This window comes from Rhodnius prolixus, unplaced genomic scaffold (genome assembly GCF_049639745.1).
Source record: "Rhodnius prolixus isolate KJV_2025 unplaced genomic scaffold, Rpr scaffold_2, whole genome shotgun sequence".
Taxonomy (NCBI): domain Eukaryota; kingdom Metazoa; phylum Arthropoda; class Insecta; order Hemiptera; family Reduviidae; genus Rhodnius; species Rhodnius prolixus.
The window spans coordinates 53,106,812-53,130,812 of NW_027411592.1; the positions used below are offsets into that span (position 1 = coordinate 53,106,812).

The 24,001-nt window shown below is 35.3% G+C and overlaps 1 protein-coding gene across 11 annotated transcripts in view; it reads left to right on the plus strand.

Moving 5' to 3' along the window:
• Nucleotides 1-24,001, plus strand: part of MESK2 (misexpression suppressor of KSR 2) — a 176,085-nt gene that overhangs the window by 98,587 nt on the left and 53,497 nt on the right. For 6 of the 11 annotated variants that reach the window (XR_012455097.1, XR_012455098.1, XR_012455096.1 and 3 more), the window contains exon 4: nucleotides 20,601-20,630. The exons of the other annotated variants lie outside the window; for them this stretch is intronic. Coding sequence is in view for 3 of the 6 variants with exons in the window: in XM_074116912.1 (XP_073973013.1) it covers nucleotides 20,601-20,630 (30 nt within the window). In the remaining 3 variants the exon portion in view is untranslated. The remainder of the gene's footprint in view (nucleotides 1-20,600; nucleotides 20,631-24,001) is intronic. 11 annotated transcript variants of the gene reach the window in all.

The window sequence follows — 24,001 nt, forward strand, 5'->3', positions numbered from 1 at the left end:
AGACCATTTTCTGTTAACAGCTTTGGTTTTTTGAAGTTTGGATTGAAATTTATGATTTCCAAAATTACGAAGATATTTTTCTAGAGGCATCACTTTGATGTACATCGATAATAATCAATTCTAGAGTGACAATCGATAATCGACAGAAAATATAAAATATCTGAATTTATAATTTGATTTTTTTTTTCTGTTTTAGTTTTACACTTATGGCAATCGTGCAGAAAATTAATTTGCCCCGCTTTAGATTTAATGGCATTTAACTTTGTTCAGAATAGTAATAAAAATAGTAATTTAAGTGTGTCCTATTAGTAGTGGTGCTTCTTAATAGTTTTAGTTGGTTAGTTATCGAATGAGCAGTGTAAGGTGTACGATTCTAAGCGATCTTATCAAAGAGATCAGCCCAGAGCTCGCACAAAGTGAACTTTTTCGATTCTATAAGATGGCTACAGAACTTAAGTTAGTTTTATCTTACAATTTTTATTGCTTTCATTGAATTTTTTCACCTTTTCCTAATATTCTAAGAGGAAGAGGAAACATCATCATCTTTCGTGCATCAATACTATTTGTAGTTATCTCTGGGAATAAACTTTTTGAGAAAGAAACTCTGGAGTTAGATAGAAAAAGTGTTCAGCTTGTTACTGTTTGTGAGTATTTCGTACTGATTTTTAAGGTAAAAAAAATGGAGAATCTCATCGTTTTCAAATTTGACTTTTGTTGTAGGTTTCCCAGTCAGAATATAGAACATTTCTCGATTTATTCACCCAAACGGAAAAGTGCCTTTTTTTCAGAATAGATTTTTCTGGTGATTTTCAATCTTTAAACTCATTGTAATGGCATAAATCATTATACTGATTGTAATGATTGAATGACGTACATTTGTATCATGTCAATTTTATTATTAAATCAAAATTTACAAAAAGTTTTTTTATTTAAGGAGGGGGGAGTTGTTGTTGTTGTTGTTGTTGTTGTTGTTGTAGTTGTTATTGTTGTTGTATAGAGTGAACTGAATTAGGTTTTTTGTATCTAATCAGTCGGTTTCCACATCTTGTACGGTTCTGTCTTATTGAGTATAAAGTGTCTTAACAAACCAATTTCCCTCTGATCGCAAGAATATTCCTTCATTCAGGAAGTTCGCCTAGATAGAAAGACTTTTACTGTAATTCGCTAGGGGCCATTGCCAAAAATAAAATTTCATTTTAAGTTGGACAAAACATTTACGTCTTGTCTGTCAGTTCAGCTTGAAATTTATTCTCATAGTATGGATTTGAGGAAGTGACGTCATGCTTTCTTTTATTGTAATGAACATCTAAATATTGAAATAGTTTTTAGTAGCAATCCCGTTTAAAAAAAAAAAAAAAAAAAAAATCAATTACGTAGATTGCTGTTTATCGTTCGTGTGTCCAGACCAGATATTTTTATCATATCTCGTTTTCTATTTCAATCAAATAAGTAATTGTTCGGGTTTTGCTTTTCTACTTGGACAAAATAACGGAAATAAATAATATCTTTGAAATGAACTGTTTTCAGTGGTATTCAGTTATATATTTTAGTGTTAAATTTCTAGGCGCAGTATCTAGTGAATATTAATCATGAGCTCTAGGAATAAACAGTACGTCATAGTGCGGTTAATAAGAGTAATTGTATTCTATACGTTAGCTTACCTCGAAAATGGCGTCAAACGTTTGTCGCTTTATAAGAATCTAATGGGCCTCTCTCTCTCTCTCTCTCTTTGTGACTGTATCTCTTACATTATTTGTTTGTACCTATTTTAAGTAGTGGTAAATTCTCTAGTTTATTCTATATATTCTTTGACGCCTAATTGTGGAATGTACTTCGTGGGAGGGTCCGGTCCCAGATTAGGGATGGTAATCATTCGTGATTTTGCAAGACCTCAAAACGTGGATTTCTGTTAGAAATCTAATTTAGATTGTGGCGCGATCGGGTTTATTTCAGTTTCAGGAGTTTCAGGAGTCGTAAAATGTGTTTTTGGATCTCAAGATGTTCTATCGCGAGATCTCTCCCCGTATGTGCTTACAATGAATATCTAGAGAGAAATTATTTAATTTGGCATATTGTTCTCGTTGGCTGCTGCACTCTGGAGAAAAAATTCATCTACCAGAGATGCGATTTTACTCGAATTTTCAAGTTCTTTGGATATTTTGACACCTATCTATCCTTTTTGATCTTTTTTTTTTTCTAGGAAAATAGAAAATAGGAATTTTTCACGGAAGTGCCATCAACACAGGCAAACCTCTAAAATGACTTAAAAAACAGAACTTCATCAGCTGCATAATATTAGGGAAACACTGAACAAAAAAACACGGCTCGCATTTCAAAATATAAAAGATAAGATAATCTGTTAACCTGAAGTGCATTTTAAATAATAGATTTCTGAGGGTTTTGGGTTTTTTTTTAAATGGTTCAAACAAAACAGGAAACTGATAACTAAAATTAAACTCCTATTTCCGGTTAGGGCCGCTTGTGGTAGTATAACCAAATCGTATTCTTTTCAATAAATGAACTAATTCATGTTTTGTTCTATCTATTCGAAAGGCTTCATATTTACAAAGTCCTGAACTTCAGTTGTCTAGGTAACTGATCTACCATAGGGTGATTCTATAAAACTATGGTAGATCAGTTAGTTACCTAGACAACCATGGTTTAAGGGAACTGTCACTAATAAATGGGTTGTTACGACAATAAGCAGGATTGTATCTTGACAGGATCAACAAAAGGTCCTCTCTTCTCTTTGCGTAGATTGCAATGAGGAGGAGGATGATTTCAAACATATAATAATGATATGATATGTCCACGTTATGTAGTAGAAAGGAAACGAATGTTTGACGACTTATACAGGTATTTAGATGCACCATTTCGCTACGAAGACATAATATTCTCCACCAACATCTATGTGCTTAAATCTGTAGCAGAGCTAGCAAAGAAATATGAATATATTTAAAAGTTATAGCCGATTAGAATGAATGCAAGAAAATGATCAGAGAAGGATTACGGTGATTTTAATTTCGGTTAAGCTATAAGGGTGGCAGGAATATAGAGTACTGATCCAGCCATTAGTTGTAAGGTTTATGTACTCCTAAATAGTTGTATACAGTAGAGGGATGAATGAGTGAAGCGAATGTATATATAAGTAAGAATGGAGAGTGAGTGATATTCTAGTGATAAGCTCCTAGACGATGCTGGCTGTATGGCGGAAGTCAATGTTAAAAAAAGGAAAAAAAAACTTTAGGAATAATATAAAATGTTTAATTACTTTAAAGTCAGTGAATAATAGAGGTGTACTCGTACGATACATTTTACTTGTGTGCAGTATTTTTGTGCAGAACTAGCGGTCGTCCTAGAGACGAAGATTTACGAGAGTATTCTACTTGGTGTGTGTTACCCTCCTTCTTCCCGCCAAAAGGGATGAGTTTCTCTAAATTAGTTCTTGTTTAAGATACGTACACCCGCACCAAGCCGCAACTTTGTACTCTAGTTTTGAAATGGGGTCACATTAAATGGGAAATTAATTGCGATCTGTTTTTCTGTTTTTTTTTTTTTTAACTTCCTCTATACTCTGATTAACAAGAAGTTCTGCGATCGTGACAAATTTTCGCTGTGGGGGGGGACTCACAGGAAATGCCTGGTTTTGCTGTTCTTCCTTCCTCCACCGTGTTTGAAAAAGTTCAGCTCACTGCGCAGTCTCAATTTTTAAAATATGATTAAAGATTTTTAATTAATTAAAACTGAATAGTAGGACAGTTGTATAAGGGTTGATCGTCTAAAAACTGCACGAAAATAGTGTAACGTTGAAAAAACACCTAACTTTGATAATTTTTGTCTCTTTTTCTGTTTGAGATAAAATTCCTAAATTTTCTTTAAATTCTAGTAATAATTATATATATATATATATATATTTAATATTTCTTACAGTAAAAAATAGTCAGTGTTTTTTGGGGGTAACCGTTGGAAATGGTTGGTTATCATTTCAATTCGATCAGATGTCATTATTATTTCATTTATGTTCAGAATTTTTATCGAATTCGATTGAATTTTTCCTCCATCTTTAGTTTGACCTACTTTAAGATTCTGCCAGCGTTTCATTTATTTATTTTTCTCGTTCTTTTTCACACCTCCTTATCTTTGAATGAATGAGAGAAACCAAGGTAGTTACCGCTTTCTATCTTATCTTATGGCTTCTTTTTCATACAATGCCAACTTGAAGATGAAGTTCTACTAGATCGATATAGGAGAGTAACTTTAGATTCATGGTATATGAATGTATATATATATATATATATATATATATATATATATATATATATATATATATATATATATATATATATACTTCATTTTCTCAAGCCACTCTTAAAAGGAATTATCGCAATTACGTGCAAAGTGCAACTATGTACTTACTTAGATATATATAGTGTAGATATATGTAATTAAGAACAAAGTGTATATAATATATACGTTATATTTACACTTAAGTCTGTTAGTGTATCTGTCTTGCTTTCACATTCTGAATGTGAGTAGATAATCTTCTTAACACAAAAATGGAATCTATATAAGTCTATCGAAATCCGAGTGAAAAGTTCTCTGAAAATTATGCAAAACTTTTTTTTATGTTTTGTTTTCCATTTTGACTTCCTTGTATTTTTGTTCTGGATACTTGCAATTCGCATATATTGATATCTGTTGGCGAGGGAATACAATTCATTTTCACAGATAATTAAAACTGTCCGGTAGGAGATGGGTCAAAAACTGTACAAAAATAGTGTATTTGTAAAACACCCAACTTTGACAATTTTTTTTTCTCCTTTTCTATAAAAGATAAAATTCCCAAATTTTCTTTATAATATAGGGCAAATCCTCCTTTATAGCTGTAATTTTTTGCAACCACCCAGATCTAATAGGTTTCGAGAAAAAAAGTTGCCAAAAATGAGCAAAAGCGGCATTTTCAGAACTAGCTGATGTTCTTCTTCTTGTTGGTGGATTCGTCGTTTCTTTCTAATGTCCGTCTTGTTCTTTGGAATATAGCCTGGATGTTCAGAACTGTAAAAAAAAAAAAAAAAAAAAGAAAAACGTTAGGTCGATGTATCGAATGCCTGGGCCATTATTATTCCCAAATCTTGATTCCAGAAGAGCATTCCTTTAGGTTTACTATAGAGATGGTAATCACCAAATAGAGAGAAAGTATAAAATATTCAGGAAGTGACAATAGTATCTATAGATCTATCAAGAAGGCAGCGTGCAAATCATTTGTTGGTATATAGGTAGTAATTGGGAACGTTATCAAAACTTAAAACAGTATATTTATGATTATCTTAAGCAGTTAACACGCCACTGCTATCAGTATCGTGATCTATCCTTTAGCTCGTTCAGCGTATTGTATTACTACAATGAAATATTCTAAGGATGACTCTGATCAGGGAGGGAGTTCCGTCAGTAGGTGCAGTTAATTACATCACTTCCTGCACAATACCTTTCTTTTCATTGCCCATTCATATAATATCAATATAAATAATGAATATTCGCTAATTTTTATATCGCCGGTTACGAATAAATATTGTGAAACCGAACTTTTAGATAAAGGAAAATCAGCAGTGAACATTTTTCTGATTCTTAAAATTCTGACTCATAAATTTTCTTGAAACTAAGAATGAATTTTCCTTTTTTTAAAAAAAAATGATAGATGGTTATAAGATTTAATCTTGTTTGTAAGTAATTGGGTACACTTTTTCGTACTCAAGGGACATCAAGGCACATAATACTTAACGGTGAATTCTTAAAAAATTAAAAATCTGCACATTGCTGCAAAATGATTTCAAGGTCTTTTTGTTTACTGGATATACGAGGGTCGTTTGAAAAGTCCGTGCAAAGTCAGGGAGATAACACTACTGGCGCGTATCGAGGTTATGTTTAGTTGGTAGCATCTCTTGGAAGAACACACACCAAGTTTCAGCCAGATCGGTCTATTTCTTTGTGTTTGGCATTCGTTTGAATCGAGGAAGTCGAGTGATTTTCAAAGAATGGACGAAATTCGTGTGTTGATTAAACACTACTTTATGAAAGGCAAAACGCCTCAGGAGACTAAAGAGAAGCTGGATAAACATTATGGTGACTCTGCACCTTCGATTAGAACAGTTTATAAGTGGTTTCAAAATTTTCGGAGTGGCCATATGGGCACAAGTGACGCTGAACGTTCTGGACGCCCTGTTGAGGTTACTATTCCAGAAATCATTGATAAAATCCATGATATGGTGATGGATGACAGAAGAGTGAAGGTGCGTGAGATTGCTAGTGCTGTGGGCATCTCGAATGAACGGGTACATAATAATTTGCATCAACATTTGGACATGACAAAGCTATCCGCAAGATGGGTGCCGCGATTGCTCACGTTTGACCAAAAACGAAATCGTGTGAAGTGTTGCAAGGACGGTTTGCAGCTGTTCCAGAAGAATCCGTAGGACTTTAGGCGTCGTTTCGTCACTGTAGATGAAACATGGATACATCACTACACTCCTGAGACCAAAGAACAATCTAAACAATGGGTTACCAAGGGGGAATCTGCGCCAAAAAAAGGCGAAGACCGTTCCTTCGGCCGAAAAGATTATGGCGACTGTCTTTTGGGATTCGCAAGGAATAATCCTCATCGACTATCTGGAAAAGGGTAAAACTATTACAGGTGCATATTATTCATCGTTATTGGACCGTTTGAAAACCGTGCTGCAAGAAAAACGCCCACGATTGGCCCACAAAAAAGTGCTTTTCCATCACGACAACGCACCAGCTCACGCCTCAGCAGTTGTGGTCGCAAAATTAATGGAAATAGGGTTCCAACTCGTTTCACATCCCCCCTATTCTCCAGACTTGGCTCCCTCGGACTACTATTTGTTCCCCAATATGAAGAAATGGCTGGCGAGAAAAAGATTTTATTCAAACGAGGAGGTGATTGCAGAAACGAATGGCTATTTTTCAGACTTGGACAAATCCTATTATTCGGAAGGGATCAACAAACTAGAGCAGCGTTGGACGAAGTGTATAAGCCTAAAAGGAGACTATGTTGAAAAATAAAAAAGGTTTACCCCAAAAAATTAAGTAGTTTTTATTTTTCCACGGACTTTTCAAACGACCCTCGTAGTTAGGTAAAAAGTAATAAAAATACCAGATTCAATCGTACAATAAATCTGATTTTATTTTTTCGGCCTATAGCGGAAATAATAGCCCCATGATAACAGTATCTTTAATCATCAAACTAGATAATATTATTCGATGATTAAAGTTAACCATGTACAGTAATACGAGTTGCATCCGGATAGTGGGGCGCTTGGTGACGTGGAGGCGGAATACAAACACATGGATGGGATTTTTCTCCCAGCAGGACCGAGGATAGATGATTGATGGTGAAAACTGATCTTTGGGCTTGGCTACTGGTATCTGTCCAGTTAGAGATTATGAAATATTCGGTGTGACATAAATCCCAAAAAAGAAAAATATTTTGTTGCTTACCGATTCTAGATAGATCAAAAAAAAGAAATAGTACACGAGTATAAATTTAATATTTTTTTGAAATTTACTACAAAGATCGAAATAAGAAAATCAACATTAAAGATACGTCGATACGTGTCCCCCCGTATCAAGTCAATGTGTTGGGTATACTAATTGTTATGCATTACAAGCATGTGTTGCTGGTTCGCCTACTCTCCCTACTTGATCCATTTTCTTTGTAAATAATATTTGAATATTTTATTTTCTCCATTCTATAAATAATTAAAATTTTATAAATTTCAATATTGAGCGTGTATATTGATTGTGATTGGTTTCTACCAATCTGTTAGTATCCAATCTAGACTTATAATTATTTAGAAAATTCCGATTGGGTTATTTTATTATTATTATTATCTGTATTTGTTCAGAGATGCAATGTATCTGAAACAAAGGAGTTCAAGTTAATGTTCATTTTATAAACTTAGTAAAATGTAAGATCTCTTAGTTTTAAAACTTTTTTAAATAATTAAAAATTACATACATATTTTTCTCTTCAAAATTATTAATTAATTTATAAAGTACTTCATCATTATATTGCTCTACGGGCAATTAGTTCCTATCAGGTTAACTCAAAACTGGTTTGGGACTGTCTGGGTGCCCTGAAGGAAATTAGTGACCAAAATAAGGTCTTTCTGGTCTGGGTACCTGGTCATTCAGGACATAAGGGTAACGAAGCGGCAGATTTATTGGCCCGGGAAGGCTCTGCGAGATTCTTCGTTGGCCCGTAGCCCTGTTTTGGGGTTCCGAAGTGTATTAAGACTGCGACCATTAACTTATGGGTGCAGAGTAGGTCTCAGGAGTTTATTAAAGGCTATTCGCCGAGGCTGACTGCAGAATTAATCCGCCAAGGCCGTGTGGCTATCAGGATGATTGTAGGTCTATTAACTGGCCACTGCAGACTCAGAAAACACATGCATCGCATGGGCCTGGCAGATGATAGCCTCTGTAGGTTCTGTCAGGAAGAGGAGGAAACAGCACTGCACGTGTTGTGCCAGTGTGAGGGGCTTGTTTGGCTAAGGATGTTACTTCTCGGGGAGGAAAAACCAAGGCCTGTAAGCTTTACCCAAGAGTCGCTCTCCAGCATTAAGAGTCTAATTAAAAGGACAGGTCTGGAGGGTGAGCTTTAAAGTTAGGGGAGCCACAATAGACCCAAAGGGGTCGCAGTGGCGTAGGCCCTGAGGCCGCCCTAGTCCAATCTAATCTAATCTAATCTTATATGGAGTGGGATTCTAAAACTTTCATAGACTGGGCAGGTGATAAACAGGTGAATTAATGTTTCCGGCTCGTTCTTATTACACATTAAACAATGATCATTGGGGTTTGATTGTACAAAATTACATTATTGATTTCTAAATTTAATAACATATTAGGGACACCCAATCTTATTTCAGTAAGAATTCTTATAATTTGAAAAGAAATGGATACATCCTAAATATTTTTGACTAACATTATTGTAATAATTTTTGTGAATTCCAAAACATATTAAACATAATGTTACGTATTTACTTTATTTTAAATCAGTTAAGTGCAAAGATTCCTCTGTACCTGTCTAAAATTATAGAAATATTAGGTACGTGATTTAAGCATTCTAATTCTAGAAAGGGTTTGAAATACACAATTATCATTTGTGTTTTCGGGTTTTGGGGAAAATACTTCATGAAAGACAATTTTAATCCTGTTAAATGTGCTATTATACATATTTTCTCGTATATCTGGAGACAGACCAGCCTTATTACTTGTACATATTAAAAACTTTACTATATAACATTATTAATTAAAATAATTTTTATGTATTATTGGGAAAAAAAAACCGTTTCTATGATTTAATTTTTTATGACCGATATTATCGATTATTTTTCGTATACCACAGATTGGGAAACGCTGGTCTAAACAAATAAGGTCTTTATAATGTTGGTAGTTTGATATGGTATGTTTCGATAAACGATTTATCACGTAATTCACTTTGTTACACATACTTTCCCAGTCTAAGACCTGGAGTAAAAGGGTGGGGTAAGAAGTTTGTAAAATAAAAGAAGATTTTTTTTGGGATAAAATAGTGTAATATTAGAAAAACAAAATGATTATTTGTGGTGGGGTGGGCCTCAGTAAATATTTAAAGGTGAATAAGACGGAGAGTGTGGAGGTGGTTATGTCCCAGACGAGCTGGCTGTGCGCGCCAGAGTTGCAGATATCGACCGGTACCGCCCTTCGCTGGCTGACCTGGAGGCGGCACTCTACTGCCAACTGGGACATCCATCCAATACTCTTCTCTCTTCTTCTATCAAATCATCAATTTTTTTTTTAAAAAAATTTAAAATTAAATATGTAAATTTAGCTTCCATTTCAGATATTTTAATTATGTGTTCTCGATCAAATGACGAGGAAGGAAATTTATCGATACGATTTTAACATCCTTTCGAAATTTGAGTCCTCTTTGGAAACTTGGGTTCAAAACTTCTGTTATGGTCACATATTGCAGACTGAGCCTGATTTTTTTTAAAAAGAATTCTTTCAATCTTTGGTCTTCTCTAATCCAAATCCTAACCATGAGAAATATTTGGCAAGTCAACTTAGCCGATGGACTTCCACAGCCTATCTTGCATCAACGGGAATTCTGGTTAAACATTATCTGGGGTTCTGTTAGTGAGAGAAATCGCTAACAAAACTCTTAAGAGTTATAGACGAATGGTAACATCAAGTTCAAATTTCTATTCAACCAATTTTCCTCAAATTCGGAATTTATATTGTCTCCTGGAGCATTTCGCTTTTTTTTCTTTTCTTTTTTTTTTGTAGGATATCCTCAAGGAAGCGATAAATTTTTTGAGGTTTTCCATCATTACCCTCATTCTCAATTCTGAAAAAATTTATCTTCACTCTTTGAAAAGATAAAAACTGATAACGGAATATTTGTAGAAGTGGTTGACTTCAATTCACTTCTGCAGCCTTCTGAATATATTTAAGAATTTATGAAGTTATACAGTGTTATTGCTCTATGGGTAAAGATCGCCTCCATATTGATGATAAGCTAGAATTTGCCTGTGGCAGCCATGATCTGTACCTACTTACATCATCAGCTAGCTATCCTTCATATTTTTGTGTGATCATGACGAGGTTCCAGGTGTTTGGGTAGTTACGCTTCTTACTATACCCGCTGGAATGTCCAAAAAAGAAATCCCTGAAGAAGTGATTAGACTGTAGAATGTTGATCTAAGTGAAATATCAGATTTTTAGAATTTCCTTCGATCAATGGTTTAAATATTTTCCGCACACTCGGGAGGACATCGTGATCAGAAAGATAAGTTCTTTTCTTTTTCTTTTTGAAAGTTATATTCCAAAAGTCTGGCTTTCAGTATTGTTATTATAACAAATTTCCTAAATTGTGATGAAAGTGCATTATACTTGAGCTGGCTGCCCAGATCTACCTTCTCTATGTGACTAGTAGGGCTGAAATAGTTTAAATGCCGTCGTATTGCCCTTCACGCCAAGTAGAGCTTTGGCAAACTGTACTTTGTTACAGTAATAGTTGTAATAATGCCTAGGCATCGTATATAAGTCTAATAGCGCTATCTTCGTCCCTCTATCTCTCAGCAGATAGTGCAGTACCAACAACCCAACCTCCTGTCAGTACCATCCATCTACTTAGTAGAGCGGTCGCTCGAGGATGCTCCAAGTACCCCTCATACTCTTCTTACTAATAACCTCTACAGCACCATAGCACCCTCCAACTTATACCCGACTGCCAGTTTTCTTGCTCCTACCGTTTTGACATTTACCAGGAGATATCTACCAGCGACCTTTCTACCCTTGCTAATCAACCTTCTATTGTCTGCCTACATTCCGGTAAGTTTCTTTTCAACAATCACTCTCACTTTCTGTAATCTCCTTTTATATTAATAATTCATAGTTAAGATTATCTACGAATTGCCCTTCCACAGTGCCAAACCGGACCTTGAAGTCCCATTCACACCGCTGGGTCTTTAGACTCTTCACCTGATATTTCTGGGAAACGGTTCCCTTTAACCCAGATAGCTGGTAAATGTCTGCTTAAAAGTTCACGATAAAACAATAGAAGTTTATTAAGTTGATTCTGTAAACTGTTTTGTGGTGTTTGTATGTTGCATAATGTACCATCTCAGTTAGGAAAACTCCTTTCTTCTTTACGAACAATGGTTTTCACTTGATAAAATCCTGCAAAGATTTAACCATAAACACCAGCCACTGTTCTGTCATGAATAGTGCAGGAAAACTATACTGATTTGTGGATATGTCTTTGTAAAGAACTATGTTAGTCCATTACTTGGCGATTTCCTTGTGTTACAATCGGTGAAAAGTCCATCATTAGCTTAATGGACAATGGTATCTCTAAAGAAAAATCGACCTTCCTCTTGTACTTGCCAAAAGAAACATTCTGTGCCACAGAATTTGCTTGTGTTTTTAATTTAATTTATTGTAAAAAAAGTGAGCATTTCCCTAGGTAGCAAAAGAGTTTGTTTATGTTCTTGAAGAAGATCTGAACCTTCAGCTAGGATTGCTTGACGCCGTTGCTGGAAATAGATGGGAGCTCCTTCAACCTTTCTCTCTGCTCCCATTTCTTAGCGAGTCGGAGATGCTTTAATCCCTGCACTAAGCCATATCCTTGTAGTATCTTCCTTTAGGAGTAGTTGTCCCAGGGGAGAGCCTCTCTAGGAGGTGCAGATCGATTTATACCAGATTTTTTCTTTTTTTTTAAATATTGCTTCAAATAAATTCCAATGGCAAAGCTGAAAGATTTATTATATGAATTTCTAATTTTATTTAAACGATAAAGCGAGAAATGATTGAAAAGATTTAGAGGATAAACTTGTGTAAAGTGTCGTATTACGCAAGCGATATCTGAATCGTTGTAAACAATATCATCGAGTAATCGAGACTGCTGTTTTGTTTGAATGCAGGTTTTTAGATAAACAATCGTTTTGCTGAGTACAATATGTATTTGAAAAAAAAACAACAAAGAATGAAATAATGGGAAACATTGATATTTTTTGCGCAATTTTCATTTTAAGAAGGGTGTAAAAGGAAAATAATTGCATGAACTAGTGTAATTGCTAGGTAATCAGTTCAGTGATGAAATAATCGAAAGAAAATTAGATAAGAGACCTATCGAGGTTGGTAAATATGGGCGGCCAAAAATAATAACTTTTTATTTATTTTATTTATGATTCATTGGGAATTTTATGTTACATTAAAGAACGATTCTTTTTTTTTAATTGATAATTCATTTATTGATTCATGAATAACATTAATCATGGAGAGAGTTTGACCGCAAAGTTATTGTACCCTGAAGGTTTATATAAAGTATGAGCTTTCCAGAAATGACCGTTTTTTGAGACTTTTGGTTGGTAGAACACTTTTACCTGTTCAGGAAATTTCAAAACAGTTCAGGTTAGAATATTTCGCTTAGGTTCCAACAGAGGATGCTGCAGTGAAGCTTTGGTCGCCCGGAAATACCATTTAGCTAAGTCGATATCCTAGTTTCTCTCGGCTATTCACAAAACCAGCTCTGGTTTTCTTTACTCTAAACTTGGAAGCTGTGACCAAGATGGAGACAAGTTTTTTGTTTATAAAAAGATGAGTTTGTTCTCGGATCAGTTTTTCACGCTAAGATTTTTTTTTTTTCAATTATATTGTATCAAATAAATTCAAATGGTAAAACTGAAGTATTTATTTGACGTGCTGTTTTTACTTTGAGGTATTTCTTCCTTGAAAAGAGAAGGTTATTCTTTATCTTTTCTGTTCTATAAACAATAAAAATCTCACACAGTAATATTCAAAAGTTTGCATTAATATTGTGAAGTTTTGCCCTCCTTCACGGTTTTAAACACTTCAAAAACTTGGTTTATCACAAGAACAACACTTGACATCGCCAAAACCTAAAAATATTACTATACAAGTTCCCTGAACAAAAATAAAAATGCCCATATCTCATTTCCGGCTTGCATTGAGTTTTATTCAATGTTTAATTTAATAATTTTAAGGAAGTGGTAAAGCTATATATGGGTATCCTTTGACATTATAGCTGGCGAAAATTGGGGTAACGCTTTGAAGTGGCACAACACCCCTGTGCGGTGGTCGCCTGCTGCCATTTTTGGTGAACGCAAAACAACTTTGATGCCACCACCACAGCTGCTACATGTCACTACAATAAACCGCATCACTTTCATCCCAATTTAGAGTACGCTCTGACTATCAAGAAGGCCGTGTGTTGGTACCTTTGTAAAATGGAAGTGGTGACCTTTTTGATTTCTTGTCAGTACGGTCAAAGAAACCAACTCAAGGTACATTGCCAGTTTTATTGTTCATTTATTTATTTATTTTTTGCTATTAATTAATTTTATGTTGATTTTCCTTTTTATAGTTAAGTCAGCCATTTTTAAGTTTTCATAACTCATAAATGCACGTATTAAAGTGCCCTGAGTACCAAAAAAATGATTTTTTGATCAATTTTCTGATCTAGCAGTGAGCACATAATTAGATATTAATTTAATACGCTTATTTTTAAATTAAAATTCTGTTTTTCTTCTGCAAACCATTTCCGTAAGTTAGTTAGTCTATTTCCTACTCCAAGATTGCCGTCCAGATATTGTTCTCAGTCTTCATTGCGGCACACAAGCCCAGCACCAAATGCTTGGCATCAGCACATCGCTTTCGCAACATCGACATTCTGGTTGTATCCGGTATGTCTGTCTCTGTACATATGTCTTGGGTAACCCTATTATTCCCTTATCTTAGTCTTAAACGAGTATAGAGTAGGAATTAGAGGATCTCGTGGGCCTATTATTCCCTGTTCTTAGTCTTAAACGAGTATAGAGTAGGAATTAGGGTATCTCGTGGGCCTATTATTCTCTGTTCTTAGTCTTAACGAGTATAGAGTAGGAATTAGGGGATCTCGTGGGCCTATTATTCCCTGTTCTTAGTCTTAAACGTGTATAGAGTAGGAATTAGGGTATCTCGTGGGCCTATTGTTCCCTGTTCTTAGTCTTAAACGAGTATAGAGTAGGAATTAGGGGATCTCGTGGGCCTATTATTCTCTGTTCTTAGTCTTAAACGAGTACAGAGTAGGAATTAGGGGATCTCGTGGGCCTATTATTCCCTGTTCTTAGTCTTAAACGAGTATAGAGTAGGAATTAGGGGATCTCGTGGGCTATTATTCCCTGTTCCTAGTCTTAACGAGTATAGAGTAGGAATTAGGGTATCTCGTTGGGCCTATTGTTCCCTGTTCTTAGTCTTAAACGAGTATAGAGTAGGATTTAGAGGATCTCGTGGGCCTATTATTCTCTGTTCTTAGTCTTAAACGAGTATAGAGTAGGAATTAGGGTATCTCGTGGGCCTATTATTCCCTGTTCTTAGTCTTAAACGAGTATAGAGTACCAATTGGGGATCTCATAGGCCTATTATTCCCTGTTCTTAGTCTTAACGAGTATAGAGTAGGAATTAGAGGATCTCGTTTTCTCCATAAACAAAGAAAAGCACTCCGGTCTGATTGGTATTTTAGGCTGAATCGCCCTAACTATTAAAATCCTTTGCTATTCCTTATCTTCCTGATCTTCTCTTCATTTCTATGTAAGTTGGTTTTTAGAAAGGTTTTTTGTGTTCTCTCCAAGAGAGGAAGTTTAGTGACAATTGGTGCCTTCGTTAACCAACTTTCGGAACCAAATTAGCCACTTCGATACCCATTATACCACCGTGTGGTTCCATCAATGTGATTCTTTTTACCGGAGTATACAAGAACTTTTTCTGATGGGGCTACACAGTTTTGTCGCAGCTTCCCTTGGCTCCAACTGTATAAATTTTCCATTAACCGCAGAACTTGAATTGGCAGTTATTATTTTATATTAAAAAATAATAATAAAATTTAGAAATTATAAAAATAAAAATTATTTACTAAATAAATGAAAACTTGTTCGACTTTAAATTTAGAAATTCAGGGTTGCTCCCTTCCCTCCATCCCATTTTTAATTCTGTCCAGGTGTTTTTTTTTTTAATTTATTCAAGAAGTTTAGGTCGCATTTACGTATATATTTATCAATGGAAGTCAGTATTTAATCAAATTTATTTCCTGATTTATAAAAATACACCTGCTGCATCAAAACAGCAGGTGATACTGTTTAATGTTAATTTTATTTTTGATTACTTTTGCTCAGTTTCCAAATTTTCTGTTTATATCTTGTGCAAAAGAGGTAGTTTGTTTACTAGTTAACTGTTGAGTTGTAAATATTTTATTTTTAGTTATATACGAGTTTGTTTGGTTTTTTTTCATTTCTTGTTTATTTTCTCGCTTTGCTTGTTAGAGGACGTTTTGCAATCAGTTGAATTTTCGAAATAGGGGTATCGCCGGAAGTGTGTAGAAAGTAACTGCGAAAACGAAATAGGGGGACAGATTCTGATGGTGTATCTATTGAAGCGACTCAATTTAGGGATGTGTCTTGAGACTTTGTTAAGATGGAGGGCGTAACGTCTGAACGTTCTCCAGCGTAATCAAAGGATGAACGAGAAAACTAGTGAAGTTAGTAAACCTTAGCCTATTTCATCTTACCGTTTTGCGGTAAAAAAAGAAAGAAAAATAAGTTACTCAAATTCGTAGCAGTTACAACTTAAGGTTTTGCCGAACGTTGTAAAGACTCTAGGAGAAGCGTTCTATGGCCGAACGAAAAAATCGTCATTTAATTTCAGGAAGGGAGAAAAAAGCTGAATTCCTAGAGAATCACAAAATTCTGAGACTACTATTGCTAGCTGAACACACACAGGTGTTCGTGGAAACTAAGTGGCCGGACAGATTGGTAGGGGGAACTTGCGGATTTCCGCCGATGCGGAATTTTAAAGCGGCTTTTACAGCCAATCCACTTCCAAGACCCATTGTCCATTACTTCGACTTTATTCTTACCGATAATTGGCTGTAATAAAGGCTCCTTAGTGTGAATTGCAACTTTTAAATCCCCTAGAAACCCTTTCGCAGGTACAAGGTCTCGGCGACGTTTGAGGGTGTATTGTATTTGACCAAAACCTTGTTTACTGGGTCACTGAGTATCATCTAAACGAATCATCAATTTTGAGCGATTTTCCGATTTTGAGAGAGAGAGAGAGAGAGAGAAAGAAAATGAAAGTGAAAGCCCAATTTTCATTTGAACAGGACCTTAGAACTTCCATTTACAATGTATAGTCTAAAATTGAAAAACTACACGATTATTACTATAACTACACAACCCGGAAATGTGATTTTGCAAAAATTGTTTTTGTGATCCCCGGTAAGCTAACCTATCCACACACTACCTACACATATGACACAGCTGTTTTGCCCTCTCACCGTATTTCGATCTGGTCTTTAGAAAGCACACTTTAACAGATAACCTTCAACACACAACCTACGATTCTTGGAGCAGGATTTCATGAAAGGAGGAGTATGAAGGTTAATGGCAATAAGAGTAAAACTTAATACTTTACACTGATCAGTGCCATCCGTACTCCATTTCTTACCCAACCTGGCTATACTGCCATGCCTAAGACTCTTTATGGACAAACCCTAATACCTGGTACTCATACGAGATTCTTCGAAACTTCGTAAAAAAACAATCTGGGCTACCTACTGAAGCGACTACTAAACAGACGCTTTAATACAGCCCTAAACCACAAAATACTGCTCTACAATCTACTCCTGAAACCAATCTTGGTCTTTAGGGCTCGAGTTATGTGGTACATCCAAGCTTATGAACTTTCACTGTCCTCCAATTCTTCGTGTTTGGTGTCCCAAGTTTAATAACTCACTTTCCTTTTTACCCAACTAAAGTCCCTTATTTCGATCTCCATTTCCCATTCTTCGATTTCCATAATCCAAAAGCATCTATCACAAATTAATCTTCCCTTTTGTGTCTTACCATTAAGTTCCTATAATCTACAAACTTTCTTCAACATCCATTCTAGATAATCACCTTGACGACAGAGACAACAGTGGTGGCCACGTAATATTTTATAAAGTGTCAACGTCGATATAGTGTAGTGATTGGCCTAGGGTTTGCTAGGAAATAGTGTGGATTGTCACAGACTAGGTTATTTCTTCTTCGCCGTCAATTTTACGTCAAATTACGAGTATTTCTTGGTTGCTGGTTTTCGCCAACGGGGATAGTAGTTGTAATTATTCAAATAAGTTAATAAAAGTGTTTTTTGTTTAAACAAAAGACGTAATAAAATAACAAATAACCACACAAAAAATTGAATCGAAATAACCAATGTTCTTTTTTACTTAACCAGAGATTAGTTTCATGTAATTAAAAAATGATTTATCTAAGCAATGAAAGACTATTAATTATTTATCAGCCAATGAATTATACCTAATTTAACTTTGAAATTAACATTTTTAAACAATATTTTTATAAGGAGTTGGGAATATATCAGATCCAGCAAGTAATTACGTAGATGTTTGCATGTGTAATTTAGTAGGGTTCAAAATTGTGTAAACATTTTAAGGTTGATGATGATGGTGGTATTATTTATTATATGATGGATGAATAATAAGGTGCAAGTGCAAGATGAATTGGTGGGATGGGAAAGAGGGTATTGCATCCAATCATTGTGTGCAGTTGCATTGCATTTTTGCAGTAAATTTGTTTCTCGATGTTTACGATAATGATTCAAATGAAAATCTTTAAAAAACTGCAGACCTCTTGGAGCGGGCGCATCGTTCTATATTTCAATTTAGGTGCATCAAATTTTTTTTAAGTAATTGCCGCAGGTAAGACACAGGTCTCCTGTTTTCAGTAATACTGCCTGGCTTCCGAACAGTTTTCTCTCGTTACAGACCGTCCATCATTGGACTGTAAGCTGTAAATGAGGCTTCTAAGTAAAGAAATTTCGGCAATTTTTCTGGTAAATTTCGACAATCTTTTTGATAATACGCTTCTACATTGATTATTTTAGGTTTTCAAATATGATACCGACCACTATACTTTTTTAACCTTAAATAACCTTATAACCTTAACCTTAACTATACTTTTTTTGGGAGGAACTATTGTGAGTTCCGGAAATACGAGGGTCGTTTGAAAAGTCCGTGCAAAAATAAAAACTACTTAATTTTTTGGGGTAAACCTTTTTTATTTTTCAACATAGTCTCCTTTTAGGCTTATACACTTCGTCCAACGCTGCTCTAGTTTGTTGATCCCTTCCGAATAATAGGATTTGTCCAAGTCTGAAAAATAGCCATTCGTTTCTGCAATCACCTCCTCGTTTGAATAAAATCTTTTTCCCGCCAGCCATTTCTTCATATTGGGGAACAAATAGTAGTCCGAGGGAGCCAAGTCTGGAGAATAGGGGGGATGTGAAACGAGTTGGAACCCTATTTCCATTAATTTTGCGACCACAACTGCTGAGGTGTGAGCTGGTGCGTTGTCGTGATGGAAAAGGACTTTTTTGTGGGCCAATCGTGGGCGTTTTTCTTGCAGCTCGGTTTTCAAACGGTCCAATAACGATGAATAATATGCAACTGTAATAGTTTTACCCTTTTCCAGATAGTCGATGAGGATTATTCCTTGCGAATCCCAAAAGACAGTCGCCATAATCTTTCCGGCCGAAGGAACGGTCTTCGCCTTTATTGGCGCAGATTCCCCGTTGGTAACCCATTGTTTAGATTGTTCTTTGGTCTCAGGAGTGTAGTGATGTATCCATGTTTCATCCACAGTGACGAAACGACGCTTAAAGTCCTACGGATTCTTCTGGAATAGCTGCAAACCGTCCTTGCAACACTTCACACGATTTCGTTTTTGGTCAAGCGTGAGCAATCGCGGCACCCATCTTGCGGATAGCTTTGTCATGTCCAAATGTTGATGCAAAATATTATGTACCCGTTCATTCGAGATGCCCACAGCACTAGCAATCTCACGCACCTTCACTCTTCTGTCATCCATCACCATATCATGGATTTTATCAATGATTTCTGGAGTAGTAACCTCAACAGGGCGTCCAGAACGTTCAGCGTCACTTGTGCCCATATGGCCACTCCGAAAATTTTGAAACCACTTATAAACTGTTCTAATCGAAGGTGCAGAGTCCCCATAATGTTTATCAAGCTTCTCTTTAGTCTCCTGAGGCGTTTTGCCTTTCATAAAGTAGTGTTTAATCAACACACGAAATTCTTTTTCGTCCATTTTTTGAAAATCACTCGACTTCCTCGATTCAAACGAATGCCAAACACAAAGAAATAGACCGATCTGGCTGAAACTTGGTGTGTGTTCTTCCAAGAGATGCTACTAACTAAACAAAACCTCGATACGCGCCAGTGGTGATATCTCTCTGACTTTGCACGGACTTTTCAAACGACCCTCGTACTTCAGCCTTCTTCTCCCAAGAATGTTTCCTATATCATCATTTCGGTTCCACTTTACAAGCGCAAGTTTCAATTTAAAGAACATGGCCCAAAATGTAATGAATAAAACTATTTTTAGATGTAACTATTATTTTGGCTTTTTTTAAACTTTTCCCATGCGCTTTTTTTTTAAATCATCCACAACTTCAATTAGGCTGACTTTGCGGTCCCTCGAACCATTTCCTATATGGACACAACTTCCACGATGGATCCAAAAAGCATTTACCTTTTGTAAATCGTAATTTGTGGAACAGACACCATTATAGCCACCCAAACAGCATTGATTATTCTTTCTTGTCATCTTCCAAGAGATTTGTCCATTTAACCCAAAAAATAGAAAATAATGCAGGCTAAGGGGAAAAAACAATGTAAAACCTCCCCCAGAGCGGAATATTGACTTATAAAAGTCTACCAACAAATATTTCATTCAGGAAAACATTTTGAAAAATTCTATTAATAAAACCTGCCAAACTTTCCCTATAATCAACTTGATTGAACTTGATTACTAAATAAGATTTTCATTTGAATCACCTTTACGTAATGGTAATTGTCAAAATTGGGATAATGGACTTGGATTAGCTTGAAACATCTTTAACTAAAACAAAAGAAACATTATTAGTCTTTCAAATAAATATACAAATAATTCGATTCATTTTTACAGATGCTGTCCAAAGGTGATTTTCTATCAGAGGTAAAAATAACAAAAAGGAAAACTCATCGAAATTAGTTTAATTTTGGGGCGGAAAAATTAATTATAAATTAACTTGTGTGGTATTTGGAATTTTATTGATATCTTTATTTGTTGTAAAGAAAGATAATACTGTCCAATCTTCTGGAGTTCATTCACAATTTGTATGTCTCTTTATCTGTTTATATGTTTGTCTGTCACACTGGTGATTTTCTGATTCAACTAGTTGATGCTGTATCATCCAGTTCTATCTGGTTTGAAGCAGAAATCTAGAAGTATCTCAGAGTATGAAGGAAGACAAGCTTGGCTACCGATTAGAACTGGCTTGTGGCTCATTTCCCCTTCCAACTGTTTTCACCCCCCACTTCAATCAAAAGTATCACAAACTCACGCACACGCACACACACACAAATGTACACTACATAAGAAATACTACCAACAAAATTCGTCTCTCACTAATAAATATCGTACGATGTAAGATATAATAATACATAGTCTGGGTAACAGTACTTCTTATTGTTGGTATTTTCTTTAATTACTAAGTTCTAGAGGATTGATTTGATAACAAATTAACATTAAACAGTAATAAAGTGTTCAGCCAATGAGATTTGAGTTCAGAGGATTAGATTGGAAAAGCATGAGAGTATTATGTAAATAATTTTATATTAAGGAATTTGACCAAGAACTTTTTTTAAAAAAAGAAACGAACTTCAAGATCTTGATGGATGTTGAAATTGGATACTGAGCACAAACCATTAACGATTGAGGATTTTATAATTGAAGGAATTTTTATTATTCTTTGATGGTTGAGGTGTTTGGTTGTGAATCCCTTTTTCTAAGGATCAAGAGATGGTTTAGAAAGTACCACAACAGTTGGGTCTCAAGTGAGAAGAATGAATTGCCATTATTGTCTGGTTTTAGGTAAGAAGTAAGTCAATAAAAAAAAACCCACTGGTTTTTGATAAAACTAGTCATTAATTTTTAGAGGTACAAGAAATGTTTTCACTTAATCAATTATACGAGGGTCGTTTGAAAAGTCCGTGCAAAAATAAAAACTACTTAATTTTTTGGGGTAAACCTTTTTTATTTTTCAACATAGTCTCCTTTTAGGCTTATACACTTCGTCCAACGCTGCTCTAGTTTGTTGATCCCTTCCGAATAATAGGATTTGTCCAAGTCTGAAAAATAGCCATTCGTTTCTGCAATCACCTCCTCGTTTGAATAAAATCTTTTTCCCGCCAGCCATTTCTTCATATTGGGGAAGAAATAGTAGTCCGAGGGAGCCAAGTCTGGAGAATAGGGGGATGTGAAACGAGTTGGAACCCTATTTCTATTAATTTTGCGACCACAACTGCTGAGATGTGAGCTGGTGCGTTGTCGTGATGGAAAAGGACTTTTTTGTGGGCCAATCGTGGGCGTTTTTCTTGCAGCTCGGTTTTCAAACGATTGCACTAGCAATCTCACGCACCTTCACTCTTCTGTCATCCATCACCCATATCATGGATTTTATCAATGATTTCTGGAGTAGTAACCTCAACAGGGCGTCCAGAACGTTCAGCGTCACTTGTGCCCATATGGCCACTCCGAAAATTTTGAAACCACATATAAACTGTTCTAATCGAAGGTGCAGAGTCACGATAATGTTTATCAAGCTTCTCTTTAGTCTCCTCAGGCGTTTTGCCTTTCATAAAGTAGTGTTTAATCAACACACGAAATTCTTTTTCGTCCATTTTTTTGAAAATCACTCGACTTCCTCGATTCAAACGAATGCCAAACACAAAGAAATAGACCGATCTGGCTGAAACTTGGAGTGTGTTCTTCCAAGAGATGCTACTAACTAAACATAACCTCGATACGCGCCAGTAGTGCTAATCTCTCTGACTTTGCACGGACTTTTCAAACTACCCTCGTAAGTTTTCCCAATTCCAAATATTTTGCTTAAAAAAAAACAGAGAAAATAGGAAAAGCTCTCTCGAACCTACAAATTCAGGACTATTTTTCAGAAAAGCTGAAAAAATATTATTTCACTTTATAGCTTTGAGTACAATGTAGAAATTATTAAATTATGTTGTGATTTTCTTTATTTAATTCTGCTGAGAAATCGCTTTAAACTGAAGCATTAGGAAACCTTATTGAACCTTCACCTTTAGCTAATTTAAAGAAACTATATTTTGCTTTCTTTATAAAATAAGAAACAATATTCTTCGATTAATCGATCTTTATTGCAGTTTTATTTGTTGGTTACATTAGAGAGATAATGGAGCACCACTTAAATATTAAATTAAATATATTTTTATAGTTATTGCATTTATTATTCATAATAAGGATCAATGACATGGACATTTAAAAATGAGTGGTGGGGAGAATCCTAGTATATGTTCGATACAATTATTATGACTCAGGTCAGAGTTACTACGCCTGCCTTGAACGTTACCTTGAGTGACGTTTTTATTGTGTTTTCACTTTTTTTTTTTTAATGTTGTTACGAAATCTTCTGCTGTAGAATGTAAGATAATTTAATAACAAAAAAGACAAAGACAGAATTGGACTCAGCGCTAATGATAAGGAATTGTAATTAAACTATTCGATTTTTCCATTTCTTATTTAAAAAAAAAAAAACATATGATAATTCGCAAGGTTCTGTTCAAAGTTAAAAATGTTTACTGATTTACGAAGGTGTTAAGTTCACAAATATAATAATAGGGTTTCTAAAGGAAGCTCTTATTCGTCGAAAATCAATTGTACTTTTCTAATTTTGGGTGATATACGAATGGTTCCGGTGTAACAGACTTCCCTCACAACTGATTTTTCCTTCAAATCGGAAATCTCCAGCATCCTTACTCCTAGAAGTGCACTGAATCGTTGCCAACCAAAAAAAAAATGATACAAATTTTAAGATGCGGTTGGTCTACATCAGTGGTCCCTACGGACCCCCAGGGGTCCCCGGTATCATTCAGGGGGTCCGTGGAAAATTAAAATTGATTTGGAGGTCCCTGAACAACGTCAGGGGGTCCGCGCAAGGTTCAATATAAAATAATAAAACTGTGATCCATTTTTATTATTTTGGAAATTAGAGACTAAGAAGGTGACCAATTAAATTTAATCAAAATTAAAAGCGTAATATCTCCGTTTGTTGCAGAAAACATTTTCTGTAAATACAAAACTGGGAAGAGGAGAATGTTCTCAGTTTCCAAATCCTTCGAAATTGCAAAATAGAGATGAAGATTTGCTTGCTCACTGTCAACAACTTAACGGCTCTTCATGCAGATCTGAACCAAAGATTTGAAGACATTCTTCATTCGGATATTCCCGATTGGGTGTTGAACCCTTTTTACGCGTGGACAAACTCAGATCAGCTTATTGAAATATCCACA